The 22,335-nt window shown below is 44.2% G+C and overlaps 1 protein-coding gene across 1 annotated transcript; it reads right to left on the bottom strand.

The window, feature by feature from the left end:
• Positions 1 to 4,523: 4,523 nt before the first annotated feature.
• TMEM64 (transmembrane protein 64) lies at positions 4,524 to 22,050 on the bottom strand. Its single transcript, XM_056854892.1, has 3 exons — positions 21,316 to 22,050; positions 9,135 to 9,290; positions 4,524 to 4,730 (listed from the first exon to the last, which is right to left on the bottom strand). The coding sequence occupies exons 1-3, from the start codon at positions 22,048 to 22,050 to the stop codon at positions 4,539 to 4,541; spliced, it is 1,083 nt and encodes a 360-aa protein (XP_056710870.1). The 3' UTR covers positions 4,524 to 4,538.
• Positions 22,051 to 22,335: the final 285 nt, after the last annotated feature.

Here is a 22,335-nt window from a genome sequence, read left to right as displayed (position 1 = left end):
CCCAGGAACAGAACTCCATTCAGAGAATCAGGATGGACACAAATAATCTCATCAAGTTGCTAGCCTAGCCCTGTGACTCACCCTGCCAGTTTCCCAAGCCTCGCTTTCATCTCCAATTCTATAGCCTCCGTGTGTGTGTTAAGTGCCGTCAAGTTGCTTCCGACTCATGGCGACTCTATGAATGTCCTCCAAAATGTCCTATCTTTGACAGCCTTGCTCAGATCTTGCACTTTGGACCTCGCTCCTCTGAAAGGTAAATATACTTTCCCTGGGAACCTCTTTTTTATTATTAGAAACATTTAATCTTACAATAAAAGAAAAAGGAAAAAAAAACCTGGGAACCTCTTATCCTTGTGTGCCTACCCTCTCTTACCTTTTATTTCCTAGTTCTTGAGTGTATTGCATTTTGTATGTTTTGCTGTGTGTGTGTTTTAAGTTATTTTTACAATAAAAACCAACTAATCTTAAAACAAACCTCCTCTTTAATAGGAGTTTTCCACTGGGATTTGACCTCTGTATACAAAGGGTAAACGGTCCTGGTTATCTCTGCCTCTTGCAAAATGTAGTCTCCCCAGCTAATCCCCCAACCAAAAAGGGGAGACATTCAAATTAGGGTAACAAACCTCAGCATATTTTGGCCTCCTCCCTGCTAGCGTTCAGCACAAATTAATGCATTTTGTTGTAGTTATCGTGCACTTATTGTGGAAAATCATTAGGCAAGGTACAGAAAACGTTAATGCATGTTTTTCATGACCTTGTACATGCTATCAAACTGTTACACTTTTAATAATTGTCCTAAGAAACATATTCACAGTAAAGTTGCTGTCAACACATGGTGGAACTAAAATAACTTCAAAATACTCCATCATGAAGGAGTTTACAAAGCTGTTCACAAAATATACATATTGAGAGACCTAAATAGGATAAGATCCAGGTTACTTTGCTGACTGGAATTACTTTGCAAATAGAAACCTTGTTGGCGAAGAGGTCAGCTAGATAGATAGTTTATTTGCAGCTCTTGGCCAGATAAAACAAGATACATGGACTAAAATGGTCTTACTGAGAAAGGTTTACAGTCCGAGTCTTAAATCACTTAAAAAAATAATAACAAATAACATCCAAGTTACATCTGCCATTTGGACTAAGAGACTACTCTGTGGCAACGAATTTTCATTGCAGCCATACAAAAGTTTGCTACCTGAGAGGTGATTGAGGGATTATCTCCTTGTAGGAGCTTTTCTATCTTTTCTCTTTCCCTGTCGGGTCCCATTCTCAGTATGAGGGGTATAGTGTAAAAGTTACAGTTCAGGAGAACATGTTCAGTGGTTTCTAAATCCCCGGATTTGCAGGGGCATAGTCTCTCTGCCCTGGGTATCTTCTTGAATTTCCCCTCTAACATAGCAGAGGGTAAGGCTGAGCACCTAAAAGGTAAAGGTAAAGGTCCCCTGTGCAAGCACCGGGTCATTCCTGACCCATGGGGAGACGTCACATCCCGACGTTTTCTAGGCAGACTTTGTTTGCAGGGTGGTTTGCCAGTGCCTTCCCCAGTCATCTTCCCTTTACCCCCAGCAAGCTGGGTACTCATTTGACCGACCTCGGAAGGATGGAAGGCTGAGTCGACCTTGAGCCGGCTACCTGAAACCGACTTCTGTCGGGATCGAACTCAGGTAGTGAGCAGAGCTTTTGACTGCAGTACTGTAGCTTAACACTCTGCGCCACGGGGCTCCTTAGCTGAGCACCTAGCCAAGGTAAAAACCCTCCTATATTTGTTTATCTCTAAGTAACTGAGATAGGCTGCTGATGCAAGGATAAATTTGGAGTGGGGGGAGCCATAAATAGGGGCACTCTTGCTAGATCTACTTGTCGCTCAATATCTTTAACCCTTTGGTTTATAGTTGACTTAGCTTGATCCCACCCTAACTGAAGTAGTGATTGGGGGGTAAAACCCAGGTTATTTAGTTTGTCTTCAATGGCTATTATCCACTTTGACCTAAAGGTATCACAAAGAATCAGTGGAAGAAGAACCTTGGGGTTGAAATTAATTTTCAGCCAGAGATAAAGCGAGGACAAGACAACCCTTGCCTCCACCTTCATCATGCCAGTTTCTAAACGGATCATAGCATTTGATACACATCTTGGCAATTGTAGGGTAGCTCTAAGAAACTTGGATTGCACTCGTTCCATGGGAATAAGACATGAGGGTGGAGAGTCAAGTTGTGTTCCATATAACATTTGTGCTAGAGCTTTCGCCTGAAAAGGTTTAAGGGTGGTGGAATATAGTGTGCCCCTTTGATCCAGAGAAAATTTATTATTGAACGGGCTGATCTTTCCCCAATTGTCAACATAGGTATTATGGGCCAGCTTGAGGTCAGCAATTGTTCTCTGTCAGACAGTGCCATTAAATAGTAAGTAAAGAGCCAAAGCAATGCAGGTGTTGAACTAAACCCCTGGAAATCATTACTTGCAAATGGTACCAATGACATAAATAGGACTTCAAGAAACGTTACCAGGACTAAGGACCCTGATGAATAAGCACCATCATAAGATATAACTAATGCTTTTTGTTCACAGCAAATGTTAAGTGCAACCTGTAAAGGGTAAGCTTAAGTTTGAAGACAATGGACTAGCTTTGCTGGTTTGTGACTCATGTCTTCTACAGCTAGTCACTGGTTAAATAAACAGGAGCCCACTAAACGGAGATCACTGACAAAGTGAAGCTGACCTATGCTCCTCAATAATCTTTTCATTATTAACTGATCATAGTGTTACAAAAAGGTGGTACTAAAAAAAAAGCAGCAAGCAACACAAAACCGTAAGAGCCAGAAGTGTACTTTATTGTTCTGAACAAACTAATCAAGATTTCTGACAAAAATAAGATTATTTGAGTTCAAAGTAGTTTTGTGCTGGTTCCAACCGCTGTGAAGCATTTTTGTGAGTACATAATTCAGGTATACAAATATGCATCTGTAAAGAATTATGGTACCAATACACAAGCACAGATAGGCTTATTCCAGTCTAGTCAAACCCACAAAGAAGCATCTCAGACTCTGCTATAACCATATGAAATATATTCTTTTAAAAATGTTTACAGATTCCTGAGCCTCTATGACATCTCTGCCCCTTTCTAATTTAATTTATTTTTGATGGAAAACATCTGTCTTTCCCAAGTCTTTTGCAAGTGTTTAAACAAAATGCAAAGAAGAAAGGAACAAGTACAATCTTCACAGCACTCCGTTGATAAAGTGTCAAAGTACTGCACAAAAGGTCTACCAGAAGAACATCATTTGACAGTTGGAGGAAAGTATACTAGGAGGGAATTATGTTGATTTTTAAAGCTTTCATTAAAGAAAAACCAAATGGCTTTCCATATAAAATAAAGGCCACGTTGATGCGTTAGTACCGTAGTATTCTCAAAGAGATTTACTTCCTCCCATTTTGTAAGTCTTATCATACACATAAAAGTGAAGCTGATCTGTGCGCCCCCCAAAAATTGTTTTATTATTAACTAGAAACGGGATTGTAATGGAAGAGCCCTTTTGTTACTGCCAAGGTTGGTAAAGCCGGAACAAAGACCTGCATTCAGCTTGCAAATTCTGTGTCAGACCACTACTTGCCACAATCCATCAAATACTCCACAGTTCCTTTTACTTTGCATATTGCACAGTGTAACTTAAAATTTTATATAAGAGCACTTCAGTCCCACAATGTAGGATTTAAACTTATGCGAAAAAATTATGAATGGCTCCACAACATTTCAGTAGCTTACAAAAATACATTCAACCAAAGATTTATATAAGGTTTCCTTCCCACCTCCCACCCCACCCCTTTAGCCCAAGCTGAAACAGAAAACAAGATAAAGGGAAGCCAAACGGTGCCAGAAATAGCAACCCCCTCTCCCTGGGTTTCTTTCCAAGAGGGTCCCCAGAGAGTACTCAGGGAAACCCTGTTCCCTGTCGCAGACAGGAAAATGACAGTGGGCACAGGGAGAAGCAGCTCCTCCTCAGGAACTGCTTGTCTTGTCTTCCCAGCCCTGGAGGAAAGGCCTTCCCTATATGCTGAGTGCTTGCCTATTCATGGGATATTTTGAAAGCTAAGCACATTCAAACGTACGCATACTTTACACTCATTCACCAGTACTAAAAGATCTATCGTATATTATTATTTAGCCTTATTAACAATGCTAAGCAGAAAAATATTTACCTCAGGGTGTTTTTCTCAGGTTTGTAAAGCAAACTCGAACAGAACCTAAAGTGCAGACTACAGGCCATGACAAGTAGAATAATAAAAAAAGGTGCAGCCAAACTTGGATCTATATTTACAGTTACTTAACTACCTATTGATTCTTTGCAAAAAGTCATCCACTGTGCAATTTAAGAAAAAACCCACCAGCACAGTTTGTGCCACAGTATATCTGTCAACTGTTTGAGATTTAAGTCTTGCTGAGATGCTCAGAGTTACGTCTAGGCAATAGGTTAGGCTAATTCAGGTTCACAACATCCTAATGTAATACTTTGGAAAGGGACGGGGCAGAGGAGAAGTCATACAATATTGATTCCTCCTCCAGAAAATGCAAGCGTCCTCTTGTTGCAAAATGCTGAACTACTGTTGCTTGAATGACTGCTTTGAACAAGCGATGTCTTCATTTCCATTTCACATGCAACAATGGCCGCATTCAGCTCCACTTGAGCCCGGTGGACAACATAAAACATGAGGCCTATACTTATTAGAATCTGTGGACAAAACAAAAGTTATATTGCTCAATACAGTCAACTGCAGTGATGAAAACAAGCAAAAAATTCAATGTGCAAGGAGAAAAAGACATTACTAAAAAGCTTTTCTAAGTCACTTTAGAGAAGCCGCTTTCCTAACTCGGGTTTTGGGAGAGGCTTTAAGGATATGCCCTGGCTGGAGGGTAGGCGGTCTGCCTCTTCCCAAGCGGCGGGCAAAAACACCCAGTAGCAATCGTCCTGGTGTCTTCCTGGCCCACCGTTCCGGTTGCTCACAGCGGGACCACTGTGGGCGTGTTGGCTCACCGGGCCGCATTGGGGTCGGCCTGGGTACCTGACACATCGTACATGCTGCGCCACGGGAGTCGCAGCTGTTGCCAGTTCCAAGTTGTGGCATATTACATTCCAATTAACATTTCAATCTTTCCAATTAACTGTTATGAAAATGTTGTTTAATAAAGTTAAGTTGCAATAAATTGCTAATCAAGAAGTTTATTACTTATAACTTTAGTGTGTCGGCATTCCCTCCCCTTTTAGCCCTGGGTCAGCAAGCTCTGGTTTCCGCTTCAACAGGAGCCATGTTTGCTGCCCACGGCAGGGGGGGGAGAGGCCGGAGCGCAGAGAGCGGGGAGTCAAAATGGATGGACGGCCCACACGTGCGTTTGCTCGCGCTCGTGGGGCTCGTGCCGGTCCTGGCCTTTCCGGCAACAGTATCCCATTGGCTGGATCCCAGGGCTCTTAGCCAATGGGGGCTGTGGGCAGGAGCTTGGCGGGGGCGGGACTAGCCTTCCCACGGATGTATAAAACGGGGAGAAGGGCCCGCCTCCAGCTCACTCCGTCTTTGTTTTTGACCCACCCACCCTCCCTAGCGTCATGTCACAACTTGGGGCGGATAGGCATGGAGATGTGTCAGTTCGGAGGGAAAAGCGACCGGGAGGGGTCGCTTTCCTAACTCGGGAATCCCAAAAGGGGGTTTTGGGAGAGGCTTTAAGGATATGCCCTGGCTGGAGGGTAGGCGGTCTGCCTCTTCCCAAGCGGTAGCAAAAACACCCAGTGGCGATCGTCCTGGTGTCTTCCTGGCCCGCAGTTCCGGTTGCTCACAGCGGGACCACTGTGGGCGGGTTTGCACACCGGGCCGCATTGGGGTCGGCCTGGGTACCTGACACATTGTACATGCTGCGCCACGGGGGTTTCAGCTGTTGCCAATTCCAAGTTGTGGCCTATTACATTCCAATTAACATTTCAATCTTTCCAATTAAATGTTATGAAAATGTTGTTTAATAAAGTTCAGTTGCAATAAATTGCCAATCAAGAAGTTTATTACTTATAACTTTAGTGTGTCGGCATTCCCTCCCCTTTTAGCCCTGGGTCAGCAAGTTATATTGCTCAATACAGTCAACTGCAGTGATGAAGACAAGCAAAAAATTCAATGTGCAAGGAAAAAAAGACACTATTAAACAGCTTTTCTAAGTCACTTTAGAGGAGCCCCTTGGCGCACAGTGTTAAGTTGCAGTACTACAGTCAAAAGCTCTGCTCACGCCTTGAGTTTGATCCCGACGGAAGTCGGTTTCAGGTAGCCAGCTCAAGGTTGACTCAGCCTTCCATCCTTCCAAGGTCGGTGAAATGAGTACTCAGCTTGCTGGGGGTAAAGGGAAGATGACTGGGGAAGGCACTGGCAAACCACCCTGCAAACAAAAGTCTGCACTGGAAAAGTCGGGATGTGACGTCACCCCATGGGTCAGGAATGACCCGATGCTTGCACAGGGGACCTTTACCATTTTTTAGAGGTGACTATATATATTTAGCAGTGACTGCACAGTGGTCTCTCCCACTCTTTGCACCTATTCATAAAGTTGTGTGAATCCAATTGCATGCATGACTTTAGTACAGTCTGGAACAAATGCAAACACTGTGCAATGTTAAGAGCCACACTGATGTCCAAAAAGCAAATTAAGACTAATGGAAGGATTTCACATTAGATGAAAGGGTATGACAAGGGTTTTAAATCAAAGTTCTAGCTAACCATTCAGAAGTGACAGACCTCTTCCAATGCAACTTTCAGCAGACTTGTATCTGCTATCTAGAGCTGACAGGTAAAACTTGCCTTAGTTCAATATGTTCTTTTGACTGAAATCTTATCAACAGAACCAGAGAAGGGGGATCTAATAACACTATGGTAAGACAACCCTATGGCACTGTACTATTTGGTATTCCTGTTAGCGTGTGATTACTTTAACACAAGTTGAGGCCTGAGCTCCGGGCCTAAAATAAGTAGCTTCCTGCCCATCTACTCATGAACCTCAACAATCTAGTGCTACCACGTAACACAGCACCAACTGCTGAGGTTGTGGGCAGAAAGTTGCTTATATAAGCTCAAACCTGAATAGTAAAGTATGGCATAGGGCAGTATTTTTATTATCTGCTTCGGGCTCTGAGTTGTGAGGACAAAGGACTAGAAAAATGCAAACAAGCATAGGTCAAGATTACAGAAGATCTTAGGTCAGACCTTAAGCAAACTTATCTGATTTATGGGAAAGGATTGGAAGAAAAAAAACTAAATTCCATCTGTGTTCTCTTTTTTCTTACTCTGGTAGAAATGGATATCAAAATTATCACTCTTTTTCTTCAATACTTTATAATGAATAAATAGCTATGAGAGTTGGTTTTGTCAGAGATACTTGTAACTGAAAAAAATGCAGATCTTCCTTGGTCTTAACTCTTACACAAGTGACAGAAGCAATGTAAATGTCTAAACCACTTCTATTTCAATACGTTTAAATTAGGATACTGAACACAGTCTGCAAACAGAGCTGTCAACGGAGGAAGTTAAGCATGGAACTGGTGCAAGAGGAAAGGAGGGAAGGAGAGTCTTTTCGATTGGGGTTGTGTCGCTGAGCAACGGTTTGAGTTTCAGCTGTGCTTCTCCAGTTTGCTGCAAGCGCATGGTCCTAGAGGGAGGGGCTTTCACTCTTGCTAACTGAGGTCAGTCTTCTGAGGGCCGAGGACCTGCTATTGTGTGGAGGAGCTACAGGTCCAAGATGTAAGCAGAGGTATAGAGGGCCAAACTAAACATGACAGAGAGCTAATGGCTGCCAAGAGTTTGCCATCGCCATTTTAAAATGATTTTAAAATGTGGCGAGGGCCTGATAGGGCCCGTGGTGTCGAACTCGTCCCCCTGCCTCATGCCTTTTCAAGAGCCAAAAGAGCTGTGTGGGGGTCAGCTCTTTTGACATTTGAAAAGACATGGCTTTGTGGTATTTAAAAATCACTTTAAAATGGCAAAATTGAACTCATGGTGGCCACAAGTTCTCCATCATGTTTTGTTTGGTGATCCATCAACAGTTACTAGCCATGGTGACTGAAGCAAACCTAATATCTCTGAACACCAGTGCCAGGAAGCAGCAGAAGAGGAAAGCTTTGGCCACTAGAACTTATTTGTTTGGCCCTCCACGTCAGCTGGTTGGCCGCTGTGTGAGTCAAGATGCTGAACTAGATGGACCACTGGTCTGATCCAGCAGGGCTCTAACTTATGTTCTAATGGAATTGCTGGAAAAACATTGAGCAACGAGGAACAAATCTGACTGAATTATTGATGGAAGATAATGCAACAATTATTGATGGAAGATAATGCAACGAAAGTATTGATAGTTATATAGTCTCCTATCTGACTCTGGAGAACAAGTTTGTAATTTTCAAAGAAAATGGAACAGAGATTTAGCAGTAAACGTATTAGCAGAAGTAGATTAGATCTAAAACCTGCTCTAAACAGGCATCATCAGATTTAATGGAAAACTTTTACACAAATTCTAATTTTGGCACTGCCACAGGTCTCCAGCAGATTCCCTGCATATATTTTGGCCATGTCCAAAAAAATAAAGATTTTGGAGGAAATATTTGGAATTAATTACAGATATGGTTGGACATAATCTTCCACGGCACCCTCAGGTAATTTTATGATGTATTTTTTAAATGTAGTTCATGAGGAATATTTATAAATTGTCGAATTTAATTACTGCAACTCCTATTTGCATAGCCGCCTGTTGGAAAAAAATCCTCCTACCATAGAATAGTAAAGAAAGCTTTGGGATATCGTGTTCATGTCAAAATTAATTCACCATATAAGGGCAGGTAATAATATACAAAGTAACAAATTTACTGGGAAGTTGGCAAAGTCTGTGATGCATGGGTATAATAAATATCAAGATAATGTTCAGCATGTTTCCTTTGCAGTTTGGAAGATTGTTTCTTTTAATCTGAAGGAGCATGTTATGTTTTTGAAATACATGTTGGAGATACATGTATTGCAATGACTTTTATCTAGAATTTTAAAAAATATACAACAGACAACAGTAAACACTGCAAAAGCAATCACAATTGTTGAATGAAGCCTAGCCACCAACCACTTACCTGTAAACTAAATATGAAATAACCACTAACACTTTGTTCTGCAATAACATCCTCCATTGTGCGCAAAGTGGTGCCCAAATAGGAGTTTAAGAGCTGAGTTGGAAGTAATCCAATGGAAGAAGCCATCAGGTAGTTAGGTAGCGAGAGATCTGTTATCTAGAAGACAAATAAAAGCAATGAGTAAGATTTGCCCAATTAAAAAATCTGTTTGATTACTTCCTACTCTGAAGGACATCATCTCCACTAATGCAATCTCATCTAATGCATCATCTCCATTTCTGCAATCATGGGGGGGGGGGGGAGTCAATTTTGCAGACAACTGGGCCATGCTGAATTATTTAGAAGGCTCAAAACTAGAAAGGATGACCACGTGCTCTGCAGCATCATTCCCTGACTCTACTTAGCCTTCCACCAATTCCAGAACTCCCATGTCCTTTCCTCATTCTTCTCCACCATTCAATGGCTACTATATATGAATATACAGAACTTCTTTATATTGAACGAGACCAGTCCAGGGTCTCATCCAGCATCTGCTGGTTTTTCTCAGCAACTGGTAGCTGAGATGCTTTAACTGGAGATGAACCTGGGATCTTCTACAAGCAAAGTATGTATTCAACCACTGAACCATGGCAATAAAAGCAGCAGAAAAGCAGCAGTTTACAGATACTGATGATACCCATGAAAATGTATCCACAATTCATGTGCAGAAATTAGATTTTTTTAAAAATAGCTAAAATCTTGAACTACCTAAAACTATATACAAGTAAATACAACTGCAATCCATGAAACAATGTTTGTAATTCACCTAATTGTAATTTTTTTTTAATTTGCACTTGTACCCTGGACTAGATCTGCATCAAAACCTAGTAGAGTGGGGTTTATAATTTTTCAGTCTGACTGCTCTGTGAACTGTATGTTGGAAACACAGCATTCTTAAGAAATTCAGATTTTTAAAAATGCAAAATCAAACAACGTTCCTTAAAACTAACCTACCAAGTCAACAAATTAGCCCAACAAAAACAGGTGCAGTGTCATAAGAACTTCTTGGGTCAAATTATCCAACTTCTTATCATGGAACGGCAATGGTATGAGTGTATATTTAGTTTGATATACATATTAACGGTGTAATAATTGGCTTAGCATTATATTGAGGCCTGAGACCTTGAAACATGACTTATTAAAGAAGCCATGTTTCAAGGTCTCAGGCCTCAATATAATGCTAAGCCAATTATTACACTGTTAATATGTATATCAAACGAAATTATCCTGTTCTAGCTTAACCTGGCTAATAAGAGCTACCTTAAAAGCAACAACATCTTAACCGCATTTCCTGAAAATGCCTAAACTTAGACCTTAGCAAGTTTTAGGGAAAACAGAGTTGTAAAGTTCTACATAGTGTGGACATGGCACATATAAGTGAACGGGATGGTCACAGATGATCTTGCAATAAAAAGTAAAGTAAGATGCGATAAAGTATGTAGTTATAAATGCAAGCTGTGGCATTTACATTAATTCCAAAGAATCAGATAAAACAAATTCAAAAATATCACACTCAAAACTAACAAGAGCCATCACCTATTCAACAGAATTAAAAGTACAGTCACAGTGTTCAAAATCTGAACATCTGGGGATTAAAATTTATTCTGAAGTGTGAATTCAATGACAGTACTTACAAAACCAAATAAATCCTTTGGGTGAGATTTTTACACATTTTAAATGGGTTAAATTTTTAAAATAGTTTATAAGTATTTAAAAAAACCCTGAGAAACAATTGACTGAACATTTAAGTATGTTGGATTGCTGTTCAATAAACCCTTTTTTCTGGCACACAGGGCCAAGTAAACAACTAGCAGCTGAAAACAGGAATTATTGAGAAGCACAACCAAAGAAGGCAAAAGATAAAATTCCAACAGCTACAAACAAGCAATAAAGGCAGCAAGAACTTAATTGCATAGGATTTTGATCTGAAAAGGGATGACACACACAAAGCCTTTCTTCAGTGCCTCAACTACCAACTCACTGAAACCCAAAAACAAGCATTAACACTCCATCTTATTTCAAACCAACCAATGGAAACCATACAAGGTAATTTTGGAGGCTGGTTACCAAGATGGGAAAAAAAATCCACCCATTGGATTTATAATGTTAGTTATCCTAGTTAAATCTCTCATTTTTGCTTGTACAGACAGCTGCAAGCAGGCGTCTCCATTTACTTTAATTCCAGGAGGGGCAGATATTTTGGCAGCCAGATCAGATTCCCTAACAATGCAAGCTGCTCAAAGCTGTGCAAACAGATTTAACAATATATTAGAAATGGTCTTTGAAACGCCCTCATGTTCACATGAACACATGCAGCTGCCTTATACTGAATCAGACCCTTGGTCCATCAAAGTCAGTATTGTCTACTCAGACCGGCAGCGGCTCTCCAGGGTATCAGACAGAGGTCTTTCACATCACCTACCTGCCTAGTCCCTTTAACTGGAGATGCCGGATACACAGAGATTTCAAATAATTCATATGTGTCCTTCCCAACCTGACTGGATTCACTGTCATCTATCCCTTACACAGGCAGCTGCCTCCTGATATGACCACGGGTTAACCTCAATTAAACATTTCACAATAAATGATGAAAGCTGAACAGGTTTATGTACAACCACCACAACTCTTATAATATTAAGCCAGCACAGTAAAATGAATAGAGAATTGAGGCTGGACCAGGAAAACCAGAGTCCAAATCACACAAAAGTCACTAGGTGACCATGTACTAGATAGTATCCCTAAGCCTACACTGTACTGATTTCTTTGGAGAATGATTAAAAATACAACAAACTATTTTCAGCACACAGGTTTGTTTACTTATTGAAGAAATTTTAAACAAACCATTTAACCCATTTTAAAGAGATAACGTGTTCTTAAAGAGACAAAAATTGGGTTCTTGGGAAGTTACTTAGAATTAAGGTAAGAGCTCCCCATTACAAAGCAAAGCACTACTCAATCCACATACTTTTCAACACTGCTGATAAGCTCTGAAAATAACTGAGCATCTTTTACTTAACAGCTGGCTTGCTTGGGGGGGGGGGCTTCTGTTTTCCATACCTATCTGAAATGGAAATTAAAAGCACCTATTTGTTAAGAAGAGCCCTGCTGGATCAGACCAATGGTCCATCTAGTCCAACATCCTGTCTCACACAGTGGCCAACCAATTCCTCTGGAGGGCATAGAGGCTGAGGTCTTCCCTGATGTTGCCTCCTAGTACTGGTATTCAGCGGTTTACTGCCTCTGAATGTGGAGGTTCCCTTTAGTCACCATGGCTAATGGCCACTCTTCTATCCTCCACGAATCTGTCAAATTCCCTTTTAAAGCCATCTGTGTCTGTGGCCACAGTATCTTACTACTTCCACTAAGGGTGTTCAGCACTGAGTGGTGGCTTTCTCACTCAATAATTAAGAGTTTTACATTTTTAAAAAAAGTTTAGTTACAGCAGTTGTACACTTCAGAAGTGAAGCTGAACAGGTTTATGTACAACCACCACAACTCCAGTAATATGAACTTAATTTGTGAGCTTGAGTGTATTTTATTGACAAAAATACAAAAGCAAGGTTCTATCCGATGACTTCTGTTGAAATCTAGGACATGACGGAAGAATACACAGGGGAGATTCATTGCCAGGAGTATGCAAAGTTGCACTCTCTCTCTCTCTCTGCCTTTTAAATATTAAATCAGAAACCAGATATACTAAGTAGGACACTCATTAAATTTTATCAGACTTGGAAACTACCACAAAAATAAGCTGAGCACCTCTGGACAACTTACTCTACCAGCAAGTTGTTATCAGCACAGAACAAATGAAAGTGGCTGAGAATTTAATTCAGTACAAGCTTTGTTATGCACACACACGACGAACAGGGGCTGCCAGTTAATCAAGCTTATTCCTCTGCCCTGTCTCATACTCTGAGGAATCCAGTATGAACAATCCCCACCCCCCTGTGAATGCCTGGTGTGACTCTTCCCCCCTCGCCACAAAGGCATCCTCTGCGGCAGGTAAACAAGCCAGTCAGCTGCTTAGAAGCCCTTTGGCAGAGCTGGCTCCCAACAACTTGAAACAGGCTGATGGGGAAGGAGGCACCAGAGGCTGCCTTCAACTGGAAGCCTGGGGTATTAGATGCCCAGCAACAGGTGGAAGAATCAAGCTAACCAGTTGGAGAGGCCAGATGGGGCGTGCACATGTCAAAAACCACAGGGGTATGATGACTGAGGGGGAGGAGCTTGCCCTCTGGGTAATGCATTCTGGATAATCAAGTGCCAGCTAACAATGCTTTTAATGTATTACATGGCAAGAAACAGGCCATATGGGGGGGGGGGGAATTAGAAAGATGCAGTTAAAAATCTAAGTTCAAGTCACTGATGTTTCTAATTACAGATTTTAAACATTGTTAGATCCAAACTCCCCCTTCTACAAGAAAAGCTTTGGGATAAGATGGGATAGAAATTTCTGACTTGTTGAAATTGTCCTTTCCAACTGCAGACCCTCATTCTGCATTCCATGCCACCCATGAACCACATTAAAAGAAATAACCTACATCAACCATGAATTTCACATAAATATTCTGTATTATTACTGCTTCAGAACTGCTCTGGAGTGACCTGTGTTGTTGCTCAATGTTTTCAGTTAAAATGATGCACCCAAAGTTAATAGGTTTGACCAATTAATAAATTAATCACATGTGCCCAACAGCCCATTCCTGGGGGAGGGGGGTTAGGCGGCGGCCGGAGGCTGTACAGCCACGCTGCTTATACAGCAGGATCCAGCTCCTCTGCCGAAGCCAGAATGCTGCCCTTACTTGTGAGCCCCGTGGAACTCCTCCATAGTGTGCCATGGGGCCACGCCACCTAGAAAGGTGGTGTAACTCGCGGTAAGGACAAAGGGGGTGTTTCCAGCCTGAAAGGGGTTAGGAGACTGCCTAATGCAGTGGTGGCGAACCTATGGCACGCGTGCCAGAGGTGGCACTCAGAGCCCTCTCTGTGGGCACGCGAGCCGTCGCCCCAGCACAGAGTTTGCCTGAGTTCGTTCCCCCGGCTGAGGAGGCTGGGGACCAGCGGTGCCTTCCTGGCTCCTCTGGGAAGCGCTGGGCTCCTTCCCAGTGCCTTCTCCGCAGTCGCCGGCTGCGCTCCGGAAGTGAAGACAACGACGAGCCTTCTGCTGAGGACTGGAAGAGGCAGAGCTGGGACGGCGCTGGACCGGGAGTGGGATGCCTGGGCGGCCGTCTGTGGCGGACTGGTTGGTGACTGCAGCGCAGGGGGTTGGCGGTGAGGGCCGAAAAGGGGCCAGCCTGGCATTTGTGCTGGAGCCAAGCCCTTCGTTTAGCTCGGGTTTCCACTCTGCTCGTTCATGCAACCGAAGGTGCCTCTGAGTGCATGAAGAGGGCTGTCCCCACCATCACCCCCCCTGCATAACAGTCTTTTTAAATTCGTATGAACAGTTGGAAAAAGAACCAAACTGAAGGGGTGGGGGCTATGCTCGAGCTGCTTTCCTTCCCCCGCTCAGCCGCCCATGCAGGGTTGCCAACCTCCAGGTAGTAGCAGGAGATCTGCTATTTCAGTTCACCTGGAGAAAATGGCCGCTTCGGCAACTGGACTCTATGGCACTGAAGTCCCTCCACAAACCCCATCATCCTCAGGCTCCGCCCCAAAAACCTCCTGCAGGTGGCAAAGAGGGACCTGGCAACCCCTAGCCCCATGTGGACTTCTAGCTGTGTTGGCACTATGCGATAAATAAGTGGGTTTTGGGTTGCAGTTTGGGCATTCGGTCTCTAAAAGGTTCGCCATCACTGGCCTAATGGCAGCTCTTCCCCCGGAACCGCCATGGGAACGCCTCCCGGGATGCTGGCACAGGGACTTGTGCCAGGTGGATGCCAGCAGGAGGCTGCACTGACGGGAGAAGCCAGTGCAGCTCTGCGGCGCTGGCATAAATGCCCCCTGTGCAGGCGTTAATGCTCATTATCACGGTATAATGGGCACTCATGCTGGCACGGGGGTCATGTCCGCTCCTAAGCCGACCCCCCACCCCTTAGGATTGTGCTCCAAGTATCTAAGAAATATTTTCCAAAGCTAGTTTATCTGATCTGGCTTAGATGCTACTAACCATTTCCCAGACAGTCAAACACCTCATATCTCTGTTGGAGAGCTGTTATAGAGCTGTAGGAGCCAAAAACTCTCCAAACTTTGACCTGGCCTGTTAAGAGACCTTTGCTACAGACTTCATAAATTGGAAGCAGCAGGTTCCAAATAGTGGAAGGCAAATGAGAGTGTGATTCCAATTGTTAGGTTCCCATGAACAAGGTAAGGAAACACACAATATCACACCAGTGCAGAGTAAATCAAGTTTCTTTCCAGACCCATATATTTGTCAAAGGATGACAATTTCTTTCTAAAAGGAAAAAAAAACACAATTGTTTACATGTCAGTTAAATCCAGCTTCTTTTTTAAAAATCACCTGGTTTAAAGCAAACCTAAATTTAACAGAGGCACAGAGTGGTAAACTGCAGTACTAAAGTCCAAGCTCTGCTCACGACCTGAGTTCGATCCCAACGGAAGTTGGTTTCAGGTAGCCGGCTCGAGGTTGACTCAACCTTCCATCAATCTAAGGTAGGTAAAATGAGTACCCAGCTTGCTGGGGGTAAAGGGAAGATGACTGGGGAAGGCACTGGCAAACCACCCCGTAAACAAAGTCTGCCTAGTAAACGTCGGGATGTGACGTCACCCCATGGGTCAGGAATGACCCAGTGCTTGCACAGGGGACTTTTACTTACTTTACTACTCTGAGGTAATCTGTGAACTAGATGACTGCAGGCTGCAACTCTACAAGCCCCCACCAGTGGAAAGAGATGGACAGTCCCTGTCAGAAAACTGACAGTGCTCCATTTTCACATTGCCAGATAAGGGGAAGGAGGATTTGGCCTCTGTTGTGGTCCCCAAAGTCTCTAGATCACAGTTTGGGGAATGTTGGGCTAAATGATAAAAGATTTTGGTATATACCTCCAGGACAGGAAGTACAAGGGCAGTATTTAATAGAAAATCAATCAACATGAATTCTCATTCAGAGGTGTACAAGTTGCAATATCAGAATAACAAAATCAGTTTCATATGTTAATTTAAAATTGCCTTGATATGGCAATTGCACTGCACACTACATTTCTCCTCCACTGTAGAACAGTGCTGTACCCTAAAGGCAACAAAAAGTATATGAATCCCAAGAAGCAAGGCTCTAATGTATCTGCTTCTCACAACTGTGACTAACAGTACAATCCTAGGCAGAATTACCCCAGTATATGTCCATTGATTTAAACTCTGCTTAGGTATACCATTTCAATATATCACTTGTAGCCAATTCTGAACAGGGCCACCAAAATGGGGGGCAAAAATCCAGGCGCCTGTGTCATCCTGAGGAATACGAGGATTGTGATGAGGAGGCAGGCAATGGCAAACTGCCTCTCAATGTCTCTTGCCTTGAAACCCCCACCAGGGGTCGCCCAGGAATATATTTTGTTGGAAAATGCTTTAGAACATCTACAAACTGGGAGAGAGATGTATCGCAAAACAATAAAGCAGTCACAAATATTTCACACCTCCATATGCCAAAAAACTAACAAATGTCACAGCAATATTCTAAAAATATAAAACCAAGAAAATAATACAAAAGAATGACCACTACAAATTCTACTGAGATCAGACCAGGAGAAACAATGGAAGATCCTGAGATTAGACCAGGAGAGACAATGAAAGATCCATAATCAGATCTTCCAGGCATTTAAAATGCAAATACAGTAGACATTTGCCATTCCTGGATTTGTGACTCATAATTTCACTTATTTGTGGTTCGACCACATGATGCAGTCTCCAGCCTGTTTTTATTCCATCATGCCATCATCGTAATTTTTACACTGCCACTTTGTATGAAATGTGTTTGTTTTGCTACTGGGAGGCAGCAGATTTCTGCCTCCCAGTATTTGTAAACACAAGAAGCTTTGCTACAGTAAATCAGACCATCGGTTGACTACAGTCAGTACAATCTACTCAAACTGCACTCTATCTGTGTATTTCACCATTCACAGAGTTCCTGGGAACAGACGAGGGTCTACTGTAGCAGTCCCACAGAACTATCTCTTTACCCTCTGCGGAGGGGTCTGCATTGTGTAAGGGAAGGTTATCCTTGCTGCACTGTGGCCTTAATACAAACTGAGGACCCAAGCAGGTATTAATTCTTTAAAAACAAATACTGGGGAGATATGACACTGGGCTTTCAAGTCATTTATGCATGGGAGTTTTACCTGAGATTCATTGCTGGCTGGACCCACACTTTCCTGTTGAGAATCTATGCACCAGCTGTCTCCAAGCTCAAATCAAGTCCCGCCCCTTTAAATGCTGCTTTGTAATTGGTTTACTTGTAGTGCTTACTGTGAGGTCATCTCTAATAGACAGAAAACTCATGCATAACTCCAAGAAACAACCAATTCAGACCGGGGGCATACATGAGTGAGAGTACCCATGCATAAACTACCCCAGAGTCTCCCCTGGTTTGGCCCTAGAGAGTTTGTTTGTTTATTTGTTACAGCCAGTGGCCAGCATAAGGCCCTAGAGAGTATAAATGTTCCTGTGGGTTTAACCAACGCAACACTAATTCAAATATGATGGTCCATAATTGTTCTATAAATGTGCTCTTATATACATCACAATATGTATTCCTTTGTATTATTACTGCAGTAATTTGCAATATTTATTCCTCTTTGGAGTACCCAGTGTCACTATTTGGTGCATACATACATAACACACATACTTGTCACACCCTTGATGGTGTACTGTCATCATGTTACCTTTTTTAATGCTTCAAAAAAAGGCCACTGAAATGGTGCAACTGTACATGCATATCATGTTTGAAGTGGCAACTCACAGGAGCCTTTCAGATAATATCTCAGCTCCACGGATGTCACTTAACCATGAGTAAGTCATGTGTAAAGTAGGAGGCCTTTAAGATAGCCCAATCACAATAATGCAATATGATTCCACTGATACCCCCTGGAGACTGCCCCCATCACATGATTGAGGTAGCTCCTAGATGCACAGGACTGCTCACATACATGCAGTTCCCACACAGGTGGCATCACGGATTAAGAGGAAGTCACAACAGCCCAGTAATCTGGTAACCTACCAAGCAATCCAATGTATATGTACTCAGACGTAAGCCCCATTACATTCAGAGGGGCTTACTTCCATGTAACTGTGCCTAGGATTACAGCTGCAGATTCTGAACTGACCCAGTTTTTCACTTAAAGGCTACGTGAAAAATTTTCACAAATTAAGTTTGCACTAGTGCATATCTGCCAATGGAATTGCTTACAAATATGTTTATGCCTCTGAAAAAATAGATCTATAGAGAACTGAATATCTACACAATACATGAAAACTGGATTAAAAACTGGGGCAAGCCACAAAGCAGACCTGTGGTTTCCAAAATGTGTGCCTGTCGCAAGAAACTCATATGCAGTCATGCACAAGTTTTCAATTAATTCCTACATGTAAAAATATTGTTACAACAGGCCCTAAACACAAAGCACACCTCGGTGGCTTGTCAAGCCAACAAAATGCTTCCCTTACTAAAAGTATGAAAAATTAACCTTTCCTACATTTTACTTCAAAAGGATTTGGATCATGTGTGTCACATCCAATGTTCCAATTCCCACTTTAAATCAAAGAACGGTTGATTCCCCATGGAGGCTTTTCATGGAATCACAGATACCATGGAATCATTCGTGCAAGCACTGTGCTCTAATCATCTTTTCCCCATCCTCAACATGCTTATTATTCCCAAACCAGTTTTGCTCCAATCTTTTTTGAAAGTGCGCAGTCCAAAACCATTATCATCGCATCAGGATGGAAAGGTGCATAAGAACATAAGAAAGGCCATGCTGGATCAGACCAAGGTCCATCAAGTCCAGCAGTCTGTTCACACAGTGGCCAACCAGGTGCCTATAGGAAGCCCACAAACAAGACAACTGCAGTAGCATTACCCTGCCTGTGTTCCAAAGCACCTAAGATAACAGGAACGCTCATCTGATCCTGGAGAGAACAGGTGTGCATCATGACTAGTATCTATTTTTAATAGTAGCCATGAATAGCCCTCTCCCTCCATGAACATGTCCACTCCCCTCTTAAAGCCTTCCAAGTTGGCAGCCATCACCACATCCTGGGGCAGGGAGTTCCACAATTTAACTATGTGTTGTGTGAAGAAATACTTCCTTTTATCTGTTTTGAATCTCTCACCCTCCAGCTTCAGCAGATGACCCCGCATTCTAGTATTATGAGAGGGAGAAAGGCTTCTCCCAGTCCACTCTCTCCATACCATGCATAATTTTATAGACCTCTATCATGTCTCCCCTTAACCGCCCTCTTTCCAAGCTAAACAGCCTTGGAAAGAAGTCAGATTTAACCGTTGCTCATAGAGCAGTTGCTATTTTCCTGAACTGCGAAGGCCACATCCACATCAGCATCATTATCCTGCAGTCAGCTCTTTGTGCCAGCCATTTTCTACACTGTGCCACTGGAGAACTTTTTATTTTATAAGACTTCTAGTAGCCCTCTTGTGGTGCAGCAGGGGGAAAATGGTAGGAAAGTGGTAGTCTGATGGAGGGGCTGTTGGGGGAAAATTTGCACACAAAAAAATTGTGTGTGACAGCTCCACTGCCAATGCACATGCCTCTGTACTCACAGCAGCAATGAAAGCAACATGCGGGATCCTCTGTGCGTGGTGACAGCTAGACTCAATAGGAATTTGCCCTAGAATTTCACTTAAAACTTCTTTGTAACATGGGACAGACATACTAAGGAGTTGATCCTGTTGTACAAGATTCCTCCATAAGTATACTTTTTAAAAGTCCTCTTTTATTAATTCAGTGTTTTGTGGGACTTTAAAAGCCATATAGAATATTCAAGAAAATTGTGATAAGCAGAGAACAAGCAGGAATTTACTAAGGCTCTTTTGAGGTGTGGTAGCCCACAGGCCCATTTAAATGAAGACAAGAAACTTTCTGTGGTGAATAATGAGGAGCTCTCAACCCTTCTCTTATGAAAAGGTCCAACTAAGTCACACCCGCCGAAATGACTTCCACTTCAGTAAAGGAAAATGTGGATTTGAACCCCCCCCCCATGAGAAAGAACATTTGCTGGGTGGATAATTGAGATGGGGAGCCACAACCAACATCCTCTCCTTCACCTCTCTGCTGGCCGGAAGAAAAAGTTTTTTCCTTACAAAAGCCCTCAAGCTACTATTACACACATTTGCGTGGGGTATGTGGTTTGCGGCCTCACTGATCATTCCGGTAGTTTTTCAGATGTATGTAGTATTTTACATACCAAATCCATCCTTACTGAGGAATTTGAAGCCGTTCCAAATATTAGAAGCTACCTAAAGCTATTCCCACAAGCAACATTTTTATTTTTGCACATTTCCCCATCTCCATAATTTTCCGGTGAAGCAGCTACAAGTAACAATGAAGTTCCATTATTATAATTCTAGTCATGTAATTTGGCCCTAAAAAACAGCTGCAAGGTGAGGACAGGAGACTCATCTGAACCAGGCCCCCAGCACTGGGGAAGGGTGTTCAGCTTTCCCACCAGGGCCATTTCTCCAGTCAAAAAGCGTCAACCTGCTACCAGGGTCGTTGTGCAGAGGAAGGCAATGGGCAAACCACTTCTGTTAGTCTCTTGCCTTGAAAACCCTACTGGGTTGCCATAAGACGGTTGTGCCTTGACCATATTTTACACACCCTTACTTTAAGCCATTGTATGGGGAAACGACAGGCAAAATTTTGATGCCGACCTCCTTCCCACCCCCATTCCCCGGTCTGAAAGCACCCCAAGATAAAAGCAGGGCAGGGCTTAACCTCATTCCCTAGAGCCCTAGCACCATGAAAGCTTTTTACGGCCAGATTACACATTCTGAATTCTAGTAACAAAACCCAATAATTATGTGCATTAGCTCTGAAAGCATATGCTGCATTTAAAATAGGCTGTGCTTTGTTTTCTGTCCTCTATCAACACCTATCGACGAGCGCATTTTAGTCCCCAAAGCACCTCTCCAGCATCCCTCACGAAAACGTCCCAACAGCTTCTTGCGAGCGCCACTCACAGAGAAGATTGCGTTTTGAAGCCCGAAGGGTATCGGGGTGAGCCTGGCCAAGGCCACCACCTTGAGGCCGCTTCCTCCCTCCACCACGCGGATGACTGCGCTGAGCTTCTCGCTGCCCTGGATCCGGGCCTGCACCCACCGGGCCAGCAGCTTCCTGCAGGCCACGTGGGCGACGAAGGTGCCGACGAGGACCCCCAGCACCATGAGGCCCATGCCCAGCACGAAGCCGTAGAGGTAGCCGGCGGCCACGTTGAGCAGGATGTAGCCCCAGCCGCAGGGGAAGGAGACCACCACGAAGCCCACGGTGAAGAGCAGCACGCCGGCCAGGCTGTCCAGGCCCTCGGCCCAGAGCATCAGGCCGCGCAGGTGCTGGCGCACCAGGGCCAGCGAGGCGAAGCACAGGGCCGCCACCAAGCAGGCGCTCACGCAGCTCTTGCACCAGCAGGGGCCCAGCAGGCAGCACGACCAGCGCCACGCCCGGCCCTCGCCCGGCCCGCCTTCGGGCAGCGGGCACAGCAGCCCCTCCGCCGGCGGGCCCTGGGCGGGGGGGGCGAGCCCGTTCTGCTCCCCGAAGCACAGCCCCCCCGCGCCCCCGGGCCTCCCCGCCGCGTCGCCGGGCTGCGGGGCGGCGGCCAGGCGGGGCAGCCAGCGGCTCAGGTCCTGCCGGGCGCCCTGGGCAACGGCGTGCTTGGCCGCCCGGGAGAGGAGCTGCAGCACGGCGGCGGAGCTCCGCATCGCCCGCGGCTCGACGGCGACGGGGGCAGGGGGCGCCGGCGGCGGGCGGAGGTCGAGGCGGGAGGGCGGCGCCGGCCCCGATTCCCCGGCGGCCGCTCGCTCATCGCCGGCCCCGCCGCCGCGGCCGACGGGGGAAGGAGGGAGGGGTCTGACGGCGGCGGGGGGGGGGCGCTCGAGCTTCCCAGGCAGACCTCCTCCTCCTCCTCCTCCGCTCGCCGGCGGTTGGTTAGTGTCGTCTCGCCGGCGATGAGGCCGCGAAAGGCTGGCGGGCTCGGCGGTTGCGGC

This window comes from Euleptes europaea, chromosome 8 (genome assembly GCF_029931775.1).
Source record: "Euleptes europaea isolate rEulEur1 chromosome 8, rEulEur1.hap1, whole genome shotgun sequence".
In the NCBI taxonomy this organism is placed as follows: domain Eukaryota; kingdom Metazoa; phylum Chordata; class Lepidosauria; order Squamata; family Sphaerodactylidae; genus Euleptes; species Euleptes europaea.
Note: the sequence above shows the minus strand (reverse complement) of the source record. Positions and strands in the feature narration are given on the sequence as shown.

Excerpts from the sequence above, each read along its gene's own strand:
- TMEM64 (XM_056854892.1), bottom strand. The coding sequence starts at position 22,050 with ATGCGGAGCTCCGCCGCCGTGCTGCAGCTCCTCTCCCGGGCGGCCAAG. Across the intron at positions 9,291-21,315 it reads TTCAAAACGCAATCTTCTCT|ATAACAGATCTCTCGCTACC; the intron begins GTGAGTGGCGCT and ends TTTGTCTTCTAG. Across the intron at positions 4,731-9,134 it reads ATTTCATATTTAGTTTACAG|ATTCTAATAAGTATAGGCCT; the intron begins GTAAGTGGTTGG and ends TTTTGTCCACAG.